The sequence below is a fragment of the Notolepis coatsorum genome (assembly GCF_963971535.1).
Source record: "Notolepis coatsorum genome assembly, chromosome: 1".
Classification (NCBI taxonomy): Eukaryota; Metazoa; Chordata; class Actinopteri; order Aulopiformes; family Paralepididae; genus Notolepis; species Notolepis coatsorum.
In genome coordinates this window covers 144,467,554-144,489,852 of record NC_140165.1, presented here as the reverse complement: position 1 = coordinate 144,489,852, position 22,299 = coordinate 144,467,554, and the positions used below count along the sequence as shown (strand labels likewise).

Genomic DNA, 22,299 nt, shown 5'->3' with positions numbered 1-22,299 from the left:
ATATTTAATCAAACCCTGGCGGAGTCAGTGGTCCCTGCCTGCTTCAAGATGTCTACCATCATCCCTTTACAAAAGAAACCCTCCCCAACATGTCTCAACGACTACAGACCGGTGGCACTCACCTCTGTGGCCATGAAATGTTTCGAGAGGCTGGTCAAGGATCACATTTGTGCCTCCCTCCCCAGTGATATGGACCCCATGCAATTTGCATACAGGCCAAACAGGTCCACTGACGATGCGGTCTCCCAGGTACTGCACAGCACCCTCTCTCACCTTGACCGACAGAAGGGGGGCTATGTGAGACTGTTGTTCATTGACTATAGCTCAGCGTTCAACACCATAGTCCCCACCAGACTGGTGGACAAGCTGATCGAGCTGGGTCTGAGCTCCGCCCTGAGCGCCTGGATACTGGACTTTCTGAGCGAAAGGCCCCAGGCCGTCAGGGTGGGGGGTCAGACCTCCAACACCATCACCCTGAGTATCGGGTCCCCCCAGGGCTGTGTTCTGAGCCCCCTGCTGTACTCACTATACACACACGACTGTGTGGCCAAGTTCAGCTCCATAGTGAAGTTTGCAGACGACACAGTGGTGGTGGGGCTGATCTCGGACAACGACGAGAAGGCCTACCGGGAGGAGGTTGAGGAACTGGAACGCTGGTGCCAGGACAACAGCCTGCTCCTGAACATTGGTAAAACCAAGGAGCTGATCGTGGATTATAGGAGAGGACCGCAGGAGACACACACCACTGAGGATAAACGGGGCTACCATGGACAGGGTGAGCAGCTTTAAGTACCTGGGGGTCCACATCTCAGAGGATCTGACATGGTCAACACACATAGACTCAGTTGTAAAAAAGGCGAAGCAGCGCCTCTACCACCTGAGACAGTTAAGGAAGTTCAGAGTATCTGGGAAGATACTCCAGTCCTTCTACTCAGGAGCTGTAGAGAGCATCTTGACTGGAAACATCACTGCCTGGTATGGAAACAACACGGCACAGGACAAGAAGGCCCTACAGAGAGTGGTGCGTTCAGCCGAGTGTACCACGGGTATTGCACTACCACCCCTGCAGGTTCTATACAACAAGAGGTGCAAATCCAGAGCCTGAATAATGAAAGACCCACACCACCCCAACAACAGCCTGTTCATGCTGCTGAGGTCAGGCAGACGCCTGCGAACCCCAGCTACTAGGACAGAGAGGCTTCGGCTCAGCTTCTTCCCCCAGGCCATCAGAGCCTTGAACACTGAACTCTCCACACTCAAGCACACATGAGCACACACACGATACACACACTGTACACGCTCACACACTAGCAGCCACTTTAACATGAGCAAGCACACACTCATGCTGCACACGCCCACACTTATGGCCACTAAGGAAAGGTCACTTTAAAAATAGTATAGTATAACCTGAGATTGTATAAAATAGCAATGTACAGAAAGACCCAGTGCCTCATCCGTAGCTAACAGTGTATGCACTACCACAGGACCTAGCATGTCCTCCATGCTCTGTAAATAACTTATGTACAAATACCGATATGCCCTACTATGTTACTGTTTATTGTACAATGTTGTTTTATTGGATTCCATTATATGTTATTACTGTATTACACATCGTTGCGGGCAAGACCACCCGCATTTCATTGTATACGTGTATGCCGTGACAAATAAAACTCTTGACTTGACTTGACTTGAATGCATGAAAGGGAGGGGAGGGGGTCATTTCTGATGAATTGATTGTCAATAACGGCATTTGTTAGTACAACAACGTGATGGCTATGAAAACAAGGCACAATCAAGCTGAAATTGACGTTAAATTGCTCTTACCTGTGGCCGGTGGGATTCCAAAAAGAATATTCCAATTATTTGATTGCCATCTGGTAGATCGTATGTCCATTTGGCCCACGACATAACCCACCACAGCATAATGAATCGGGGGGGGGTCCCGAAAACGGTTCAATGCGATCGGGTGAAGCCCTTGGTTCAGGTTACTAGAAAAGTCAGCCCGGAGGCATTTCATCAACGCACAGCCCCATACAGTCTCAAAGGAAGTGCAACACCAGCCGCATACCACCAGGCGGCAGTATTGGACTTTTGCGATCTCACTCATTCCCTATGGTAACACCAGCCTTCCTGGATGGATAATGAATGGAAATAGCGAATAAAAGAAATAACGATCAAATAACGAGTATACTCATTGTTGGCGTCCAACGATTGGCGGCCAATAATGAGTATACTCATCGTTGGCAGTGAATGAGTTAATATTACCTCATTGAACTGAGACGTGCTGCGTGAGTAGTGTGATAACTTTAATGTTCCAGCGTCCTGCAGTGCAACATCGGATAGTTTATTTTGCATTAACTCATTCCCCGCCAACAACGTTTATATACGTTATTGGGCGCCATCCTTTGAACGCCAACGACGTATATATACGTTATTTGATATTTTTTAATGTTCTATTCAATGTGCCGTTAGAAGGCATACTGCGACCCGAGGGTGCAGTACCGGCCAGATCCTCCCAGGTGGCAGTATCGAGAGTGCAGTAAACCCAGTTCCAGACCCTGTGTTACACTCAAATGTCTCCGTGCACAGTTTTCTGGGTCGGGCGAGTCGAGCGGTTCTCCCGATTGCATTGAAGCGTGTCAAATGCTCCCGATCCATATGTTGTGGTGGGTTATGTCGTGGACCAGATGGACATCAGATGGACATCAGATGGACCAGATGGCGATCAAACAATTGGAATATTATTTTTGGAATACTCCCGATCACAGGTAAGGACTATCTGACGTAAATTCTAGCTTGATAGTGCAATGTTTTTATACCGATCCAGCTGATCAGCGTTTTTTTGTTCAATACGAATGCCGTTACTGGCAATCAAAGAATCAGAAACGTTCATGATGAAACATAATACCTATTATAGCGTGTCCAGGCAAGAAACGCCAACGTTTATAGTAGAATTCACGTATAAGGCTATAACTCAGCCTTTCGGGAATTACCCCAGACCACTCTGAAATTATACTTATGTTCACCACGGGATAACGCGCAAACGTATGCATGGAAGAATATCTCTTTTTTGCATCTTGGACGGAAGAAAGTCACTGTCAAATGACCATAGTATTGTCCCCATAGCTATAATATAGAATATAGATATAGCCAGTACTCGAGTTGTGAAAAAAAAAAACAGGGGGGATGGTCAGGGCTGCAGATCTCATGACAAGTTTGGGGGGGACGCAGAGCAGGGGGGTCCGGGGTCATCCTCCCCCCGGTAGAAAATTTTTATGATTTTAATACGCAAATGAAGCTTTTAGGAGTATTTCGAAACTAGAATTACAGAGTGGGAGTAGATACACTACTCTTGATACCACATAATTATTATTGGAGGGGACAATTCATATATTCATATATATTTGCCCCCCCCCCCCCCCCCCCCCGGGATCTGCAGCCATGGGGATGGTGGATTTGATCATATTTTGACATATTTTGTGCTGATAATGGCACAGAGGGGGAGACCAACTGTGTACCGTACCTTTTCATTATTGTAAGCACAAAGATAATATACTTCTAAAACAACATGCATGATGTTATTATGGATGTTTGGCACCTCAGAATTGGAGTCAGTCCCCGCCCGGGCTGCCAAGGCACCATGGCTCTTACAGTAGGGTCAAAAGTGGTTGTAATGGAAGTCTATGGTCTTGTAGGTTAACAGTCCCAATTTACCATTTTGTTCAATCCAACAAAGTCAAATGTGTTTCTAGAATATTGAATTATAGTGTATTTAAAAAAGCAGTTACTGGTATATGATCAAAACTGGTATCTAAGGGTTGATTTTCAATTGTGATTAATTAAATCATTATGTAAATTGAACAATAACCTGTTCTAAAAAAAAGGAGGAAAAGAATGAGAAGAATATTGATCCATCATCATTTTATTGCAGTTCAAATTCTAGTTTTAACAGGGCATCAAATGCTCATTGAAACTGCTTAGAAAAACAAATAGCACTTATACAGATATTCCCTATATTAGACCAACAGGTAACAACAAAACAACCAAAACAATAACAATATTGAAACACCTTTCTTATTTTAATATTGTGTGTGTGTGTGTTAAAAACAATTAAAATACATTAAACTGATAAAAGAAATGCTTTTAAAATGTAAAATAAAAGACTTAAAATGATGATAATAAATCATATTCAGCCTATGGATTTCCTTTGTCCTACATAAATTATTAGAAAAACGGGAGGTTTGGTTGACAGGTATACATTTTTTAGCGCTTTGAGATTTGCCCCGCAACTGTAAAGCGCATTACAAATAGAATCTATTATTATTATTACATAATGCAAGTCGTGCGCAACACCTGTTTGAGCTGCGGGATGAGGCGCGCTTGTTTCTGACAGAATGCGTCCCAGCTCGCATGCACACCTTTCCGATCCCGACTGGATAACAGGGCTAGCATATTTGTCTTGCATATTTGCTAAAATGAATGGACTTAATCTGTAGGGATGGGTACCGAATTCGGTACTTTTGAGGCACCGAACCGAAACACGTCGGTACTACCGAGTATCGAATCAAGTGAGAAACCGAAAATTTGTTTTTAAAAAAAAATCTTTTTTTTACCTTTTTTTTTTATTTTTATTTTTATTTATTTATTTTTTTTCATGTCAACGTTCACACGCACAATATATGCTTACCTAGGATTTGACTTGATTCAACAACAAAGCAGTCGGAGCAATGACGAGCCGAAAACTGTCGAAATTGTAGTTATTTGAAGTTTGGATTTTTTTTTTACGACTGAGGTAGGTAAATAAAATTTCTTGAGACTAAAGTACCGAAAAAGGTACCGTTGGGTACCGGTATCGATTCACAGGTACCGGTACCGGTTCAAATGTGAAAGGTACCCATCCCTATTAATCTGTCACTACAAGGTAAAAACACAACCATCCTGTCGCTCAATGATATAATACAAGCGTTCACGAGGAAACTCGAGCGCTGGAGTAGAAATGGGCTGGATTTCCAGAGCTTAATTAATTTATGGAGGAAAATGAACTGAGTGTGAATACAGTGAGGATGTCTATAACAACTCACCTCCAAGCTCTTCTTTTTATTAAACATCTGATATTTTCGTGGGTCTCGTGCCACTGTCAATTAAGGCTAAGCAACCGACAGTCAGTGGCACGAGACGCGCACCGTTTGACAGTGATGCGCAGCATATTTGCGAGTGCATGCTCTCGTGACTGAGAGGATGACCAGTGCCGCAGAAATTTTTATTAAACATTAAACATTCTGATACTTTGATGTAAGGGATGGGAAGGGGGTGATGGCCGTTTTAGAAGGGGGATGATATTGACCGTTTTTATTTCAGGGGGGATGGCATCCCCCTGCATCCCCCCTCAACTCGAGTACTGGATATAGTTCTACAAACAAGGTGACTCACTCCTATCTTTAAAGCGTGGCATAGCTACAACGGGACCCGTCTAATCCCCGGCAGTCAATGAGTTAAAGACAGAAAATACACACAATAACTTGTCACAAGTAATTATGTATGCCGATGATAGTCATCTTTACATCTGACCTTAACACATTCGGGCCATTGGGATTAGACAGGGCCCATTCTATATGGCCAGCATATCATAACAACCTTTCATTGTGCGTGAGGCTGTTTGTAGAGCTAAATCTATACTTTATATTATTGCTATCTGTCCATTCTCATTGTCAATTGACACTATAAACCGTCCCTTCAATATGCCTTAAATAAAATAAAAAATCATCAATACGTTCCCATTTTATAGCATCTTGAATATGAACGTTATAGCAGAATGTTCTGGGGTATTTCCTGGAACGCGAGATATAGGGTGCTAAGCTAATAACGTTAAATCGAATGGCGTTTCGGCTATAGACAAGCTAGAGTTAAAACTCAAAATGCATATTGTCTGTATGTATATGGTCCACCATGAATGCATGAAAGGGGGGGGGGCGGGGGACGTCGTTTCTGATTATTGATTACCAATAACGGCATTAGCCTCAGTAGCCTCATTCGCTGACCGGGTGGATGGCTATCAAAGCAAGGCCCGACCAAGCTGAAATTGACGTCAAATCGCTTTTACCTGTGGCCGGTTGGACTGCAAAAAGGATTTCCCAGTTATCGATCGCCATCTGGTAGATCCATATGTCCATTGGCTGATGCTATATTCCTTTACTGAATACTGAATTCAGCGTCCCAAAAACTATTCCAGGCGATCGGCTACACGCATAGCTTTAGGCTAACAGAAAAGTCCATTCATAAAAAAATTATAAAAAAAACACCGGTCTGTAACAGGGAACACTGCATTATCGAGACAGCGCCCCTACGAGGATCTGGCCGGTAATGCACTTTTCCGAATTCCAAGAGTAGGGTAAATCTGCAGTGCCGCTCGGTGACATTGAGTAGGATATTACAATGGAATAAAAGCCAAAACAACCTTGCCACGTATATATACGTGGTTGGCCCTTTAACACATCCAGCACCAAAAAACGCTGTACAGCGTTATTGTCCGCCATGCGTTGCCGCCAACATTGCTGTACAGCGTTTTTGAGATCAATATTTAATTTTTTCGCCATGGCATTCATAATTCATCTACCCAACCCCCGGTGCTGCAGCGGGACCCTAAATGGGACTGCAACATCTCAATACCGCCGCCTGGTGGATGGTCGGGCGAGTTACACACTCAAAACCGGATAGTGTCAACGGTGCGGAAATTCCTCCGGCAGTCACATCTCGCTACGGGACTACAGACAAACACTGGTGTGCATATGGATCGCTGCCATAACGCAATAATCGATATGATTTCGGCGTTTATTGCGCCATACAAACCGGAAATGGATCTAGGGATCTTTCTCTTCCAGTCTCATCGGCGCACGGTAAGTGGGCAGTACCGTTATTTTCAACCCGATTGTTTATTCATTTCACTGCAAACAGTCTGATCAATATATCAACCCATAGTGAATAAAGCCGTTACTGACGATCAAGGAATTATAAACGACCCCCCCCCCCCCCTTTCCTCCACGCATGATGAAGCATAATGTATACCGATCATATACATTTTTAATATAGCGTGTATGGGACAGAAACGCCAATCGATAATCTATATATGCTTCAGGGCCTATAACTACTGTTTTTGGAATTACAGCAGAAAAGATTAAAAACATACTTATATTCTCGAAGGTATTAACACAACAATGTATGAATGAAAAAATATAACGTTCCACCATCCTGAACGATAGATAATCGATGTTGAATGGGCCATAGTACTGTCAATATAGCAATACAATTTAAAAAGTTATAGCCCTGCAAAGAAGGTAAACATCTCCATAGGCTTTTAACGGTGGCAGAGAGTGGTATAAGATGGGCACAATGCCCGGCGCCCAATGTGTTAAGCATGGTGCCGAAACACGTATATATACGTGGTTGGCCCCGAATGTGTTAATGTAACTACAATAAATACCAAACTAACTACTGATCTTGAGGCGCTCAATAAATTGTTACACTGAAATCACCTTACAATCAATGTCAAAAAAAGAAAGTGTATATATTTGACCCAATTAAACTAATTAAAACATCATGCTTTTCCTCCCATAAATCCCTCACTATAAAGGATATTTATAAATAATTGGGTGTAATATTTAATGTTCACCCAAACTACAAAACACATGTAGATAAAGTTACAAAACAAGTGAAACAATATTTTTGATAAACCATTGTCTCTTGCTGCCTTGCCATGTTTTTCCTTTTCCTTATATTCATATACTGTACATTCCCCTATTTTCTTTTCCACAACACTTTCTTATCTATGTTCTGTTTTCTATTTCCATTCTTTGTATTTTCTCTCCACTGCAGGAGCCATCTATAAATCACTCAATAGGGCTCAAAGTATTGCTTATTTTAATGCTTTTCCCCCGTATAAATAAATGAAAACAAGTCACAGAAAATCATCAAATTAAGTAAAAACATCATACTGTAAAATAAAAACATCAAATTAATACATTTAGGAAAATGCACAGCCGTGCATACTATTTCACAAAGAATCCATGCAAAACATGAAAATGACGGCACTCCAAAAAACAAATTCACCTCAGTTTTTTTTTTATTTAATTTTATGGCCACATCAGACTGACTCATTTTGGCAAATGTCTTCCTCAAAAGATCACATGGATTCTTTGTGACTTAATCTATTGCTTGTGGCAGAGCACCTAGCTGTATGAGGAGGCGTACCTGCTATTCAATGATGTGTAATATATCTTCTGATCTTTCTGTCATTGCTTAACCACAGCTTGTGTCAAGAGCAGCTCCCCGCCACAGGGGTTCCCATCACACGTCATCGCTTTGATCACATGCGAGAGAAGTTTGATGAGTATGTAAAGAACCGCACTCTTCAAAACTGGAAGTTCTGGATCGTATCCTTAATACAAGAGCTCTTTTTTTGCACTGCACTCTTACCTATTCATGATAAAAGTTATACTACAAGATTAAGTCTGGCTGGCCGGGTAGCGCAGCGGACTAAGCATCTGTCTACCACCGCAGAGACACTGGTATCGAATCCGGCTGTCAGCGGTGCCTCCGGCTTGGCCGGTCGTCATACTGACACAATTGGCAGTGTCAGTGGGTGGGAAGCCGGTGGGTGGTATCCTGGTCGTTGTAAACAGTGACTCCTATAGGTCGGTCAGGGCGCCTGCACAGCAAGGGAAGGAACTGGTGAAGGTAGTGTGATCCTCCCACGCGTTACACTTCACCAATGAGTCCACGCTGTCGGGTGAAAAGAGGCTGCTGGCTGTCTCCTATGTATCGGAGGAAGCATCTGATAGACTTCAGGGCTCCCTAGACCGGCAAGTAGGGGGCAAATGCGCGCAATGACCAGGAAGGGGAGTGGGGAATTGGCATAACGACTAAATTGGGATGGGAGAAAAATACAGAAAAATAGGAGGAGAAGAAGTAGATACAAAAAAAAAGATTAAGTCTGACTCTGATGTGTAACACAAATGTATTTCACTTTATTTTATAACTCACTTTTTAGGTAAAATTGTTAGATTAGATCCTCTGCTCATTAATGTCTTGCATGTAGTAGAATGTTAAAGTTACAAAGTCATACTATTCTCATAAATAGACTGAGCAGCATTGAGGTAATTAATAACTCAATGGCTTGGTTTTCTCACTATCTCTCTCACCGCATGCAACTGAGGTTTGAAAACCATCCCAGTCACCAAGGGTGTCCCCCAAGACTGTTCTCCATATACATGCTTGTACCTCACTCATTCACCTATACGCTAACGACACATTTCTTTATGCTTCTGGTCCTTCCCCTGATACTAACAACACTCCAGGATAGCTTCCTCCAAGTCCAACAGGCTTTTACCTCAAACACCTCCAAGAATAAGGTTACAGTATGTGGTTCAGTCTTGTAATATAACATTATTATGGGTCCTGAGTCTATGTTTAGTTGTTATAGATGTATTTTGTGCTTTTAACATATTTTTATCTTATAACCCACCTCCCCTTCCCTTAAGTGGCTCTTGTCGCTTGCCAGGCTGTCATTGTAAATACGAATTTGCTTAATGTCTTGCCCGGTGAAGTAAAGGTGAAAGGTGCCAACTTGGACATTGATGTTTTGTTCCCAGACGCGTGAATACTTTCGGCAACCAACATGCCCTTCCGCGTTGCTCTGATTGGCCAGCGCTCGTTTTCCCCCTACGCCGGTAACGCATGCATGCGCATTTTCTTTTTGACGGCACTCACACACCAAGCAGCTTTTCGCCACACAGCCGCAAGCTGTGCAGGTTTTAATAGCAGGTTTTAATAGGTTTTGCCGCAGCGGCGGCAGGTTTTAATAGGTAAAATTATGCATTCGTCACTACTCTCTCTATATCAACACATAGGTAATATTAATAGGTTTTGCCGCCGCGGCATTATGCATTCGTCACTACTCTCTATATTGACGCATAGCCACCAGCTAATATACGTTCCAGCAACGCTCCACACCTCCACAAACATCCCGCAGCACAGACGCACACATCCGCACACAGCAGCACAAACATTCCCCACATTTAACATTCACAAACACACAATATTGAAACATAAACACAGCATAAAGTTAAACACTAACACTACGATACCCAGAGCTCATCGCGCAAACCGGAAGCGGACATACGTAATCTTTCCTCGCCGCGTCACTCTAATGTTACCTCACCGGCAACTTATCTAATTTATCAGAAAATTAAAACATCTTTTCAAAATCTATATTTGTAAATTCCACATAACCTTAGATCTTGTTCTTTAAACATTACGTAGGCCCCTTACCCGCTCGCGAATTGAACTCCACCCCATACGTTAAGCTAAAACCAAAGATTTTCGCCCATCACCCCGTTTTAAACAGCGTAAATACGACATTTCTCTCCGTTTTTAAAGCAATCAACTTATATACGCCAACTCCCCCACACCTTAGCTAGTATCCCTCTGTTTTTAACAATCCGACGGTCGCAACATATTTAAAACACATAATATTCATCGCTAGTCATTACACGCCAAACCCCGCCGCTCTCGCAAGACGCTCGTATTTTCAAACCTCTTTGTCTAGTTTAGCGACACAACAATTCAACATTACTTTTACAGTTATACTGTTTATTAAAACACACGTATTTAACAACAACCTCAAGTACTTTCTATTTAGCTCCTGTATCATAACACAAGCGTATTTGTACGCTCTGTAAACGAGCACCTGGGGGGGGGGCCTCATGCACGGCGTATGGGGTAAACGAGCGTAGAGCGCTGGTATTCAGGAGGAGAGCGCTGCCCAACGCTGGCCAATCAGAGCAACGCGGAAGGGCATGTTTGTTGCCGAAAGTATTCACGCTTCCCGGACATGGTTAGAGTAATTTTCTATTTCTCTTTCTCTCACTGTGTAGTATGTCTGAGCCTTAACTATTCATTGTAGTTCAGCATCATCATTAAGCCTCTCTTTGAGTCATTCAATGGGATGGTGTCCACCACCAGCAAAGTAGAGCTGTGTCAGACGACGCTGCAGTGGCTCGACCGTCACTGCTCCCTGCCTGTGCTCCGACCCAGTGAGTGAGACACACATTCATCTCCATTCGTCACTTCATTACTAATATGGGTGTAATGATCTCAATACAGCATTGACTATTCTAAAATATAATTCAATACGGTGTACAATTCAGTTTAACTGGTGGTGTGGTATGGCTACTGCTATTTGCTTAATGTTTAAGACACATTTTCAGTGTTTGTGATGTATTAAAAAAATAACAATACTCCATGTGTATCAAATCCACATGTATCAGAGGAGGCCACATGTACACCCTCCCCAGACCGACAGTAGGGCAGCGCAATGACCAGGAGGGAATTGGCATAACGATCAAATTTAAAAAGGCAAAAATAAATAAATAAATAAATAAACCTATGACCATATGACCACTAACATTTCAGAAAAATACATTGTAAACAGGAATTCATGCAGGGGTGGATGTTTCGTATATGTGTCGTTCATCACCTATCTATTGAGCCCATAATAGTTTACTTTGGTCAACCGTACCATTATAAATAATGTAAATACCGTATTGTGTCAAATATAAAACAGTATTTTTTCCTATAATTGTTTTTGGGGGAAAAGCGTGTTGTCTTATTTTCGGGGTCTAGACTTTTAAATTTCATTATACATTCAACAACAAGCCAGTCAACGTCTTTCTCTCTGTATCTCCCTCTCACACACACACGCCGCCTGCAGTGACGGGTGCAAAAAAAACTAAAACATGCACATCATCTTGCATACCCACACTCTGCGTACTGAGACAGAGAGCAGGAGAAAGAATCTATGGACGTGGAGTACGAGCTCTGTCAATCACGCTGCGTTCCTTCACTCTAGGATTTAGGCAATAGGTCGCTCTGCCTTCACACAGAGCAAAGCGCATCAAACAACTGTCGAGCAGACAAGAAATATGATGTTACAGTGTAATGTTAGAAGATGGTGAGTCCAAAAAGACTGCCTTAAAAATGCAAACAATCTGAGAAAAGCTTGCTGCAGTCTGCGAAATGGCCACTTCCAGGAGATTGACAGAAAGAATTTTCTTTATAAAAACAAGATTTGGTCTACAAAAAGGTTTTTCCAAAGATTTGTCTTGAAAAGGTGTTATAAAAGTTTAATCAAGGTTGTCTTATATTCGGACCAATTTGGTAATATCAATCATATTCTTGTTATTATTATATTCTGGTCAGATATAATTATTTCTGCAGACCTGTAAACCTCTACGCATTTTTACCTGAAAGTACACTGGTACAAGTTGTTACTTTAAAATACACAAAAAGAGGCCAGTTGTCTTTTTTTCAATCTGTTATCGGTAGCTTATCTGTCTGATCATTTAATTATCATATCAGTGCATCCCTCACTTTATTGTCTGTTGAATGTATGCAAATTATGTACTATAATAATGTGTGTGTATATGCAAATTATGTACAATAATTTGCTGTGCTCAAAGTGGTACTCAAAAAATATATTATAACCAGGGTTGTCTTATATTAGCTGTAATATTTAATTAAATCTTTTATTTGACATAATATTAAAACATATAATTTAGCATAATTAAAATGAGAGGTAACATGCAGGGAGTTCCCCAAAAAGTCCTCAGATATGTATAAAAATAAAAAATAAAATAAAACATAATTTGGAAAACAAATGCTCTCGTAATCCTTTCACTGCCACACGACAGAAGGTTAACCCTTAACATTTAGAATTTAGAATTTCTTAGTCAAGGTGCTGGGGTTCTTTTGTTCAAGGTACCATGCCTTGTCTGTAAAGCACTGTGGGAAACTGAGTGGAATCCTATGGATAAAGACACCCATCTTGTCTCAACACCCCACCTCTGCAATTATTTAACATCTCTAATGAGACACGCATGAATAAAGTGTGGAACTTTTCATCTTGTGACATAACAAAAATGCAAAAACAGATAATGAAGACAAGAATCTTGACTTAATTTCTCCAAAGTGTTTTCCTGCCTCTAGTTCTGACCTATTGGTGCTATGGTAAGGAAAGGTACTAGGAAAGCAGATTGGCCCACAAATTGCTTTGTGATGACATACTGGTACTTCTAAAAAATTATACCTCTTTGGATTAACCCAACCCCAGTTTGAAGGAGAAAGTGTTGTTGATTTAATCCCTGCCACTAAAATGAATCTCTTATCATTCATCATCTTCACTTCTGTTCTGTATATGATACATTGCCTTCTACGACACTCTTATCTTCTTACTCTTTTAGAAAGGGCATGATGATAAAAAGGTTGACGTCAGAGATTTCTATCATTCACTCTTTGATTAGTAGGTGGAGGCTGGAACTATGATTCTGCAGAGCATGACGCCAAACACAAAGTGTTTTTCTCCCTTTCTGGTTGTTTTGTAGTGCACTGAACAAATCGGGGTTAAAATATTAGAAATATTATTATCCTTCAATTTCCCCCCTCTTCAAAGCTCAAGCTGTGCAGTTTCATACAAGAATTGAAGCCCAAAGTGCTTCACAGCTGTAAAAATATAAATATAATTATCATAAAATAGACAGAATAAAAGTAGTACAGAGAAAAAGGGTAAAAAGAATGCAGGTAATATAGAACACAACAATAACATATCTAACAGTACAATGATCACAGTGTGGATGTGTCAGAATGTATTAAAAGGCTAAGGTGAAGAGATCCATTTTTAGAGAGCAAAGTGGCAGAATGCATTAAAATAGCAGCATAAACAATAAAAGAACTAATTTGCAATACAATAATCACAGTGTGGATGTAATGACTCTAATTGTCAGAATGTATTAAAAGGTTAAGGTGAAGAGATGTGTTTTTAGCTTACTTTTGAAAGTAGCTTGTGACCTAGCCTCCCTAATGTCCATAGGTAATAGGCCGTGAGCCAGGGCCCCAAATTTGGGCCACAGATACCATCTTGGGGGACTAACTTTCATAGTGATTTTTGGTAAGGTATACACACCTTGTATGTACCAGGCGAGGATCAAATACAAATCTTCATTGTATCTCCATTTACAGATGTATGTTTACTTACACTGGATTCATATGTCCTAGCTTGTTACCTATCAAAGGAGACCAGAAACATGCACCCACCCACCCCCTCCTAATGTACAGTTTCCTCCCCCTCATATGTATATATTTTCTGTTAGGATCTCTGTTTAACAGTACTGTATATTTGCATATCTTGTATATCACAAATGTAACAGTACTGTATGTCATGTATGTCATAAATGTCATGATATATCTATGTTGTGTATGTCATTATGAATTGAAAATGGGGGACCCTGATGTAAACAAGACTAAAGTCTTTCTCTGGTCTGCATCCCCTTAACAATTGTGTGTATAATTGAGCTGTACTGTATTGTACCCATTCTACAATCTGTTAATAAAGTTTTCAATTCAATCAATATAGGCCTCATGGTTCAGGAGTAATTTGGGGCATGTAATTTCGAACAGGAGGCCTGAGGAATAGGCTTGGTAGTGTTATAAAATGGGTGATAGCACACATTTGGAGGCAACTGCTGCATTGCTACAGTATCGCATATTTTCTAGCAGTAGGGGTGTATACCTTCCCAAAAATCACTATGAAAGTTAGTCCCCCAAGATGGTACCGACCAACCCTACTGGCTCACGGCCTATAAGGTGTTCCATAGCTTTGGTGTGTAATTAGCAAAGGCTGCATCCCTGATTTTCTTTTGGCTGTTGCTGCAGGAACCTTCAATAAATAATAAAATAAGTAGTAGATTATCGTAATGTACTTGGGGACACATAATTGACAAGACAATTGGCAATGTAGCTTGGTCCTGTTCCATTTTACGGCTTTGTATATAAGGAGGAGGACCTTAAAATGAATTCTAAATGTTACTGGAAGTCAGTGCAGAGTAGCTAACACTGGACTGGTGTGCTCTCTCCTCTTGGTTCTAGTTAAAAGCCTAGCTGCAGAGTTTTGAATGAGTTGGAGTCTATCTGTGTTGTTGTTTTATCGGGAGGCCAGTAAAGAGTGCATTACAGTAGTCAAGTCGGCTTGAAATACAGGCATGGATCCGTTTTCAGCATCCTTTTGATTTATAAATGGTTGTACTTTAGCTATGTTTCTAAGGTGGAGGAGTGGTGTTTTTGTCACCTTGTTGATGTGGGACTTAAAGATTAGGTCTGAGTCTATGATAACACCAATTTAAAGTTTAAATGGCCCCATATTGTTAAGTAGCATTTATCTTTTTGCTATAGGGCCGGCTAGTAGGATTTCAGTTTTCTCCTCATTTCATTTTAAGAAATTGATAAACTGCATAATTTGGTTCAGCAGATATGTACAATTGTGTGTCATCTGTAGCTATGGAAACATACATTGTGTTCTCTAATGATGTCCCCAAGTGGCAGCATGCACAGTCGGGTCCATAAATATATCAACATAATTTTGGCTCTGTACACCACTACAATGGATTTGAATGGAATGTACCAAACAGTTAATTTGGCCACACCTAATGCACAGAGCCAAATTTGTGTCAATAAACAAATATTTATGGACCTAACTGTATAGTGAGAATAATAGTGGACCGAGGCAGCTCCCTTGTGGAACAGAAGGGAGATCTCAGAAACATGTTCTCCAAGCCTGATGTAATACTTTCTCCCTTTGATATATCTGAACTGCACTGAAAACAAATTCCACCCTGCCTGGGTGGTCATTAAAGAATCTAATCTAATCTAATCTAACCAGTTTAATACATAGTCAGTCAGATAGTGGTTTTTAAATCTTATTCGGCATGTGTTTTTCAGTGGTGCTCAGCACTCTTCGCCAGCTTTGCACAGGCACATCAATTCTTAGTGACCCGTCCCTGCTGCCCGAGGAAGCCACCCTGGCCGTCACCAACGCCCCCAAGCCTTGTGGAGACGTGTAATAACACAGTCCCTGCTGCCCCGAGGAAGCCACCCTGGCCGTCACCAACGCCCCCAAGCCTTGTGGAGACGTGTAATAACACAGTCCCTGCTGCCCCGAGGAAGCCACCCTGGACACGAGCCTTGTGGAGACTTGGGAATAACGCGGTCAAGGGAGGTGAGGTGTTCTGAAAGTCACTGCATCAGGTCGACACAAACCTTCAAGCCGTACGATGGAACAGCGTCATTGTATGACATCACTGATTTGCCTCATGATCTTCCAATGTGGTTCCTCCTCGTCTTCCTCGTCTTCCACCCAATGCATCATATGACTCGGAGATACAGTCTAGGTTTGGCTTTGGGAAATGTATACCTGGCTATACGTATTGCTTGAGCATGTTGAAAATGTGTCCCCTTGTTCATTGATTTTAATAAATTACGCATACATAGAACACCACCATCATCATTTCTTTTATTTATTTATTATATATATATTTCTTTGCATTTTACAGCTTTATTTTGGATAGGACAGGCAGAGAGGAAAGTTGGGAGAAGATACGGGGAGGACATGCAGCATAGGTCCCCGGGCCGGATTCGAACCCCGGATGCTGCGATTACACTGTGAGCGCAGCTACGTGGTGCGCCACCGTGGCGCCCCTCACCTTCATCATTTCTATATGATTTTTCAGACCATATGATTATAGCAATATTGTTACCGTGTGTTGCTCTACATTCTATATAGGATGGTGGCACCACTGGCACGTGAAGGATGACTTGTTCTTATTATGAAATATAATGTACTTAAAGGGGAATTGCCTTTTTTAAATGCAACAATACAGCACAAGCACTGTTTTAAAAGGGATAACGCTAGTTTTGTTTTGTCTGATTGTTTTCGGAGATGTATGATGTATAATAGTGGGGAAAGATTAAAAAAGAAAAAAACATATTTTTGAACTTACCATATGAACAATGTGATTCGTTTTTGATTAGCCAGCCATATGGTTTGTGTTCTATGGAGACACTAATTGTCAAAGTTTGGCATCTTTTGCTTTTTCATTCACCACTGGGCTCATATACTGTACAGGTTACTGTCATAACATCAACATAAACATAAAGCGTGTTAGTAGGGCATTGGGCCACCAAGAACCACCAGAACAATTGCAGTGCAATTTGGCATATATTCCAAATATCTGAACCACTTTCAGGCAACTTTCACTATTGGGGAAGCAAGTGTTTAGTTGTGTTGAGATCAGGGATGTAGAGGAGGGTAACCTCAACCCACCCAAACTCTGTTTACCCATCTGTTTATTTGTGAAATATTTTATCCACCTTTTTTAAGCCGATACAAATATTTTATTGCATTTCATAGTATAGATTAGAATAAGTAGTGTCAGTCAGATTGATGCAAGTCACATGAAATTAGTCTTTTTTTAAGGAAATAAAACAAAATAATGCTATTCTGAATGATAATACAACTTTATTTGTATAGCACCTTTCATACAGAAACTGCAGCTCAAAGTGCTTCACAACAGAAAAAAGACAGGCATAAAATGAGCACATAACGTGCAGACATAAAATCTAGATTTTTCACATTAGGATCTAACAGGCCACCTTGTTTATGGTTTGATTCAGTTTAAAAAAAAAAAAAAGACGATAATAAAAAGAGTAAGATAGAATAGACAGAGTAAAGTGCAATAAAATAGTTATACATGAGTACAACACATTAGCAACACCTGCTCTTCATGATAAACGTAAATGTTTCTGGCTGTAGGAGAATTTTGAATGCTGGCCTCTTACAATGAAAAGCATCATTTCTTAGACCCACATTCATAAAAAAATAAAAGAATTGTGGGACCCAGGCTCATTGAAACATCACAAATATATTACTACTGAATAATATTGTATGTGACCCATTTTGTTCCCGACTTATAGTTTAATAGTGCTGGGTCTAAAGTGGTTTCACATGACATATGTGGACTAGGTGAAGACGATCCCTTGTTGATTTGACCTATTAAATCCACTTCACTCATAAATGTGCGGCTGGGTAGTGTAGTGTAGTGTGTCTTAAGCGCTCGCCTACCACCACAGAGACCCGGGGTTCGAATCCCGCTGTCAGCCGTACCTCCTGCTTGGTCAGTCGTCCCTATGAACACAATATTGGCAGTGTTGGTGGGTAGAAAGCTGTTGAGGTACGAGTTCTGCTCATTGGGTGTTGAAATATGGCCACCAGTGACGTCATCAGGGACATTGAATCCTTGTGTTGTGTAAATTACAGCTCAATGAAATTATAAGGTAGCAGTCCCTATAAGACAAGTTTTTGCAATTTTTTCCATCTACATCATTTTATGGTGCTGTAATTTTTTCATCTACATAATTTCATAGTACTGTAACACAACACAAGGAATAAATTTGTTTTTGATCTACTTTTTCTCCCATTTTAAATTTTTTCTCCCATCCCAATTTTGTATCGTCCAATTCTACCCTCCCCTGTCTCGAACGCTGTTAGACCATGCCTCCCACAAGCTGGCTGTAATTTGGACTAAGCCTTGCATCACGTGTCCCCTCCGGTACTCGAAGCAGCCGTCGCATCTTTTCACCTGCACAGCGCGATCTCTCAGCGTCGGGGGTCTGCGTTTTGGAGGGCACGCCGCCCCCGTCGCTTCCTGATTCTGCTGCGCAGGCGCACCCCTAATACTGCCAATTGTATTAGTATGAACGACCAGCCAAGCTGATAGCAATGCAGAGAGCTGGGCTCGAACCCAGCGTCTCCTGCGTTGGTGGTGAGTGCCTTGCCCACTGCACTACCTAGCCGCCACACAAGGATTCAATTGATGACATTCGACCCCGATGACATTGGACAACGCATTTACTCTCAATAACTGTCAAACAAAATGAAAATGTGTGTGAGATTATGTGCAAAATAAATCAGCATTGTTTTTTTTGGCGAAGTGTCCCTTTAAACGTACATAATCTTTGCCAAGAAAATGTACGTTACGTTTCTTGTTTGCTCGTGTCTTACTTTTATTTTTGCGGTTACCTGTAGCTGTACCTGTGGTTGTCCCCTGTCCATGCTGAACATATAGTCTACTGTCTCCCTCTCTTTTCTTTTTTTGATCTACTTTTTTCTCCCATTTTCTATTTTTCTCCCATCCCAATTTCGTATCGTCCAATTCTACCCTCCCCTGTCTCGAACGCTGTTAGGCCATGCCTCCCACAAGCCGGCTGCAATGTGGACGAAGCCTTACATCACGTGTCCCCTCCGGTACACGAGGCGGCAGCCGTCGCATCTTTTCACCTGCACAGCGCGATCTCTCAGCGGCGGGGGTCTGCGTGGGAGGGACACGCCGCCCCCGTCGCTTCCTGATTCTGCTGCGCAGGTGCACCAACCGACCTGTAGGAGTCGCTGTCCACAACGTCCGATCCCCACCCATCAGCTTTCCCACCCCTAACACTGCCAATTGTGTTAGTATGAACGACCAGCCAAGCTGATAGCAATGCGGAGAGCTGGGCTTGCCCACTACACCACCTAGCCGCCTCCCTCTCTTTTCTTACAGGCTGAACCGTTTATCAAAAACCAGACCGCTCTAACACTTGTGACGACCAAAGTGACCGTCACCTGGACTGTCCACAATATCATGGATAGGTAGCATTTGAGCCCTCGCAAAGAACACCAAACCATCTGATGCAGCCAGCAACCGTATAAATGTGTACAAATGTATAGTATGACAAGAACGTATCTGAGTCCAGCAGAGTAGCTGCTTTTCTGGTTCACTCAGGGCTATGCTGGCGAGCGTGACTTTTCTGGTTCACCTAGGGCTATGCTGGCGAGCGTGACTTTTCTGGTTCACTCAGGGCTATGCTGGCGAGCGTGACTTTTCTGGTTCACTCAGGGCTATGCTGGCGAGCATGACTTTTCTGGTTCACTCAGGGCTATGCTGGCGAGTGTGACTTTTCTGGTTCACTCAGGACTGCTGGCGAGCGTGACTTCTGGTTCACTCAGGGCTATGCTGGTGAGCGTGACTTTTCTGGTTCACTCAGGGCTATGCTGGTGAGCATGACTTTTCTGGTTCACTCAGGGCTATGCTGGTGAGCGTGACTTTTCTGGTTCACTCAGGGCTATGCTGGTGAGCGTGACTTTTCTGGTTCACTCAGGGCTATGCTTGCATGCGTGACTTTTCTGGTTCACTCAGGGCTATGCTTGCATGCGTGACTTTTCTGGTTCACTCAGGGCTATGCTGGCATGCGTGACTTTTCTAGTTCACTCAGGGCTATGCTGGCGAGTGTGATAATGCTTTTCCCTACAACCAAATGAACAAAAGAATTCAGGATCCTTTTCAAAGTAAGATATGTCGGCAGGCAAGCATACAGGTCATATCACGTCGTGTGATATTTCAATGTTTTGTTTCTGTTCCTCATAAGTGAGTCACACTGGGTGTAACGATGCACACATTTTCAGATTCAATACGATAAACAAACGTCATACTACAGAGCTCTAATTATAGATTATATCAGATACAGTCTGTATAATGAGATGGGAGCACTGCAGTAGTTATGAATGGGGGGGAATCTGTAACTAAAGATGGCGGCAACAACAAAACAACTGTCAACAAAGCTACAAAATAAATGTATTCAGAGAGAAAAATCTTTAATCGTGATCTCTGCCAAACAGCTGGGAATTGCACAGTGAGCAGTTGCCATGGTAATTAAGGATGCTGGCAGAAAATACTGGATGGCTTATGCATAGAAGCTGGTTTAAGTAGGGAAAAGGTATTTTTATATCACAAAATTGTCCTTCACCAAATGAACCATTCTGTGACTTCAAATATTGGAGAGAAATTATGATATGTAGGACATATTCTTAGATAATGATGGCTCCCTATTCAAAGAGATAGGGGTCAGGTGTTATTAGTCTTATGGGTCCTCGTTATCAAGACGTCAGCAGAGTAAACCGACTTACCTTACAATTTAATATACTTGGTTTGGTTCAGAAAAATACACATTTTATTTCAAAGTTGTAAACAATGAAAACGAGACCCATGGAAGAAAATGAAGAGGATAATCGTTGATACAGTTTTAAATTCCAATACAGTTTTGAATGTAAAATAATTTGTATTGAGATCGTTACACCCTAATAATTAATCATAATTATGTGCTAAAAATGACAGACTTATGGTAGACCAAGAAGGTTCTCAATTCTTAGAATCTAGTTAACTATAGGTAATTTGCTATGTACTGTATGTTCACATCAAAGACATCTGAGTTCAAAAGCCATAGAGTAGTTTATTTACCTGTCCATTCACTCCCATATTTTTATTTTGTATGAAATACTTGAAATGTATCAAAGAATTGGACAAGAAGGACAATAGCTTGTTCAGTCAGTACGCCTCATGCACATATTTGACCCATGGTTGATGCAGCTCTTCAAGTCCTCTGCAGAGGGATTGGTTCCTTTTGCTTTTGTCCATGTCTTGTTGGCATGTGGAGTTCTTTTGTGATCCAACACTCCTCTTATCAGTCTTTAACGGAACCCATGGCTTGTGTTGTTACTCTGTATTTATTTATTCGGTTTACTATAACAAAGCAAAGATAACATTTGAGTGACGTTTGTTTCGTTTTATTTGAATGTACTGGCTATCATGTGTAATATTTCATGGATGATTTCATGTCCCAGTTGAAGGCGCTTTGCTTTTCATGCAGTTTCTAATGAATTTGTATAACTGAACATTTACCTCTCTGTCCATCACATTGGAAGTGTTCATCCCACTCTGTCCTCCTGCAGTCTATATACTAAATTGCAGAAGTGAAACATCATGATGGGATCTACAAAGCTTGATAAGCCTTGTTATTTAGACTAAAGGTTATATAACTATATGGAACGGCAGTTTAGTTTTTTTAAATGCACATATCTGTATGAATCTCATGATCAGCAGATTTGTGTGGTTGTGCCAAGCTGTTAGCGGTAGCAGTATGTACAACTTAAAAAAATGTATGTCATGAGTGATTCCTCATGATGTGAGAAAAAGCCCAGTGACAAGAAGTGGGTGTAATTCTTCCATTATTTTGTTAAGCTGACACCTGAAAGCTAAAACAGTTTGCCTTGTTTGTGGCAGAATTAGCATACTATCTCTTTTTCACTGATGTTTTGAGTCATGACAACCACGTTGACACTCCTCAAATGAAAATGCTTCCAGGTTTCATAATAAGGATTTTGTATGATAATTAGACAATGCATTGCAATTTGGATATTTTATCTGCCTATTTTCGATCTCCACACAAATGTTGTGTTGTACATATTGTTTCTGTTGAAGTAAAGAAAACATTTTCATATGCTTTATCTTGGCGTTTTTCTTTATTGTTCTCTTTCCTGAGTTTTCTCCT

The 22,299-nt window shown here is 41.4% G+C and overlaps 1 protein-coding gene across 4 annotated transcripts in view; it reads left to right on the top strand.

Annotated features, from left to right (window-relative positions):
* The window catches only part of mlxip (MLX interacting protein), an 81,993-nt gene extending 64,393 nt beyond the window's left edge, over positions 1-17,600 (top strand). For 2 of the 4 annotated variants that reach the window (XM_084325529.1, XM_084325528.1), the window contains exons 15-17: positions 8,303-8,426; positions 10,958-11,087; positions 15,823-17,600. In XM_084325529.1, coding sequence (XP_084181655.1) covers positions 8,303-8,426; positions 10,958-11,087; positions 15,823-15,944 — 376 coding nt within the window. In that variant the 3' untranslated portion in view covers positions 15,945-17,600. The remainder of the gene's footprint in view (positions 1-8,302; positions 8,427-10,957; positions 11,088-15,822) is intronic. The other 2 variants (XR_014620293.1, XM_084325530.1) reach the window with 2 other exon arrangements.
* Positions 17,601-22,299: the final 4,699 nt, after the last annotated feature.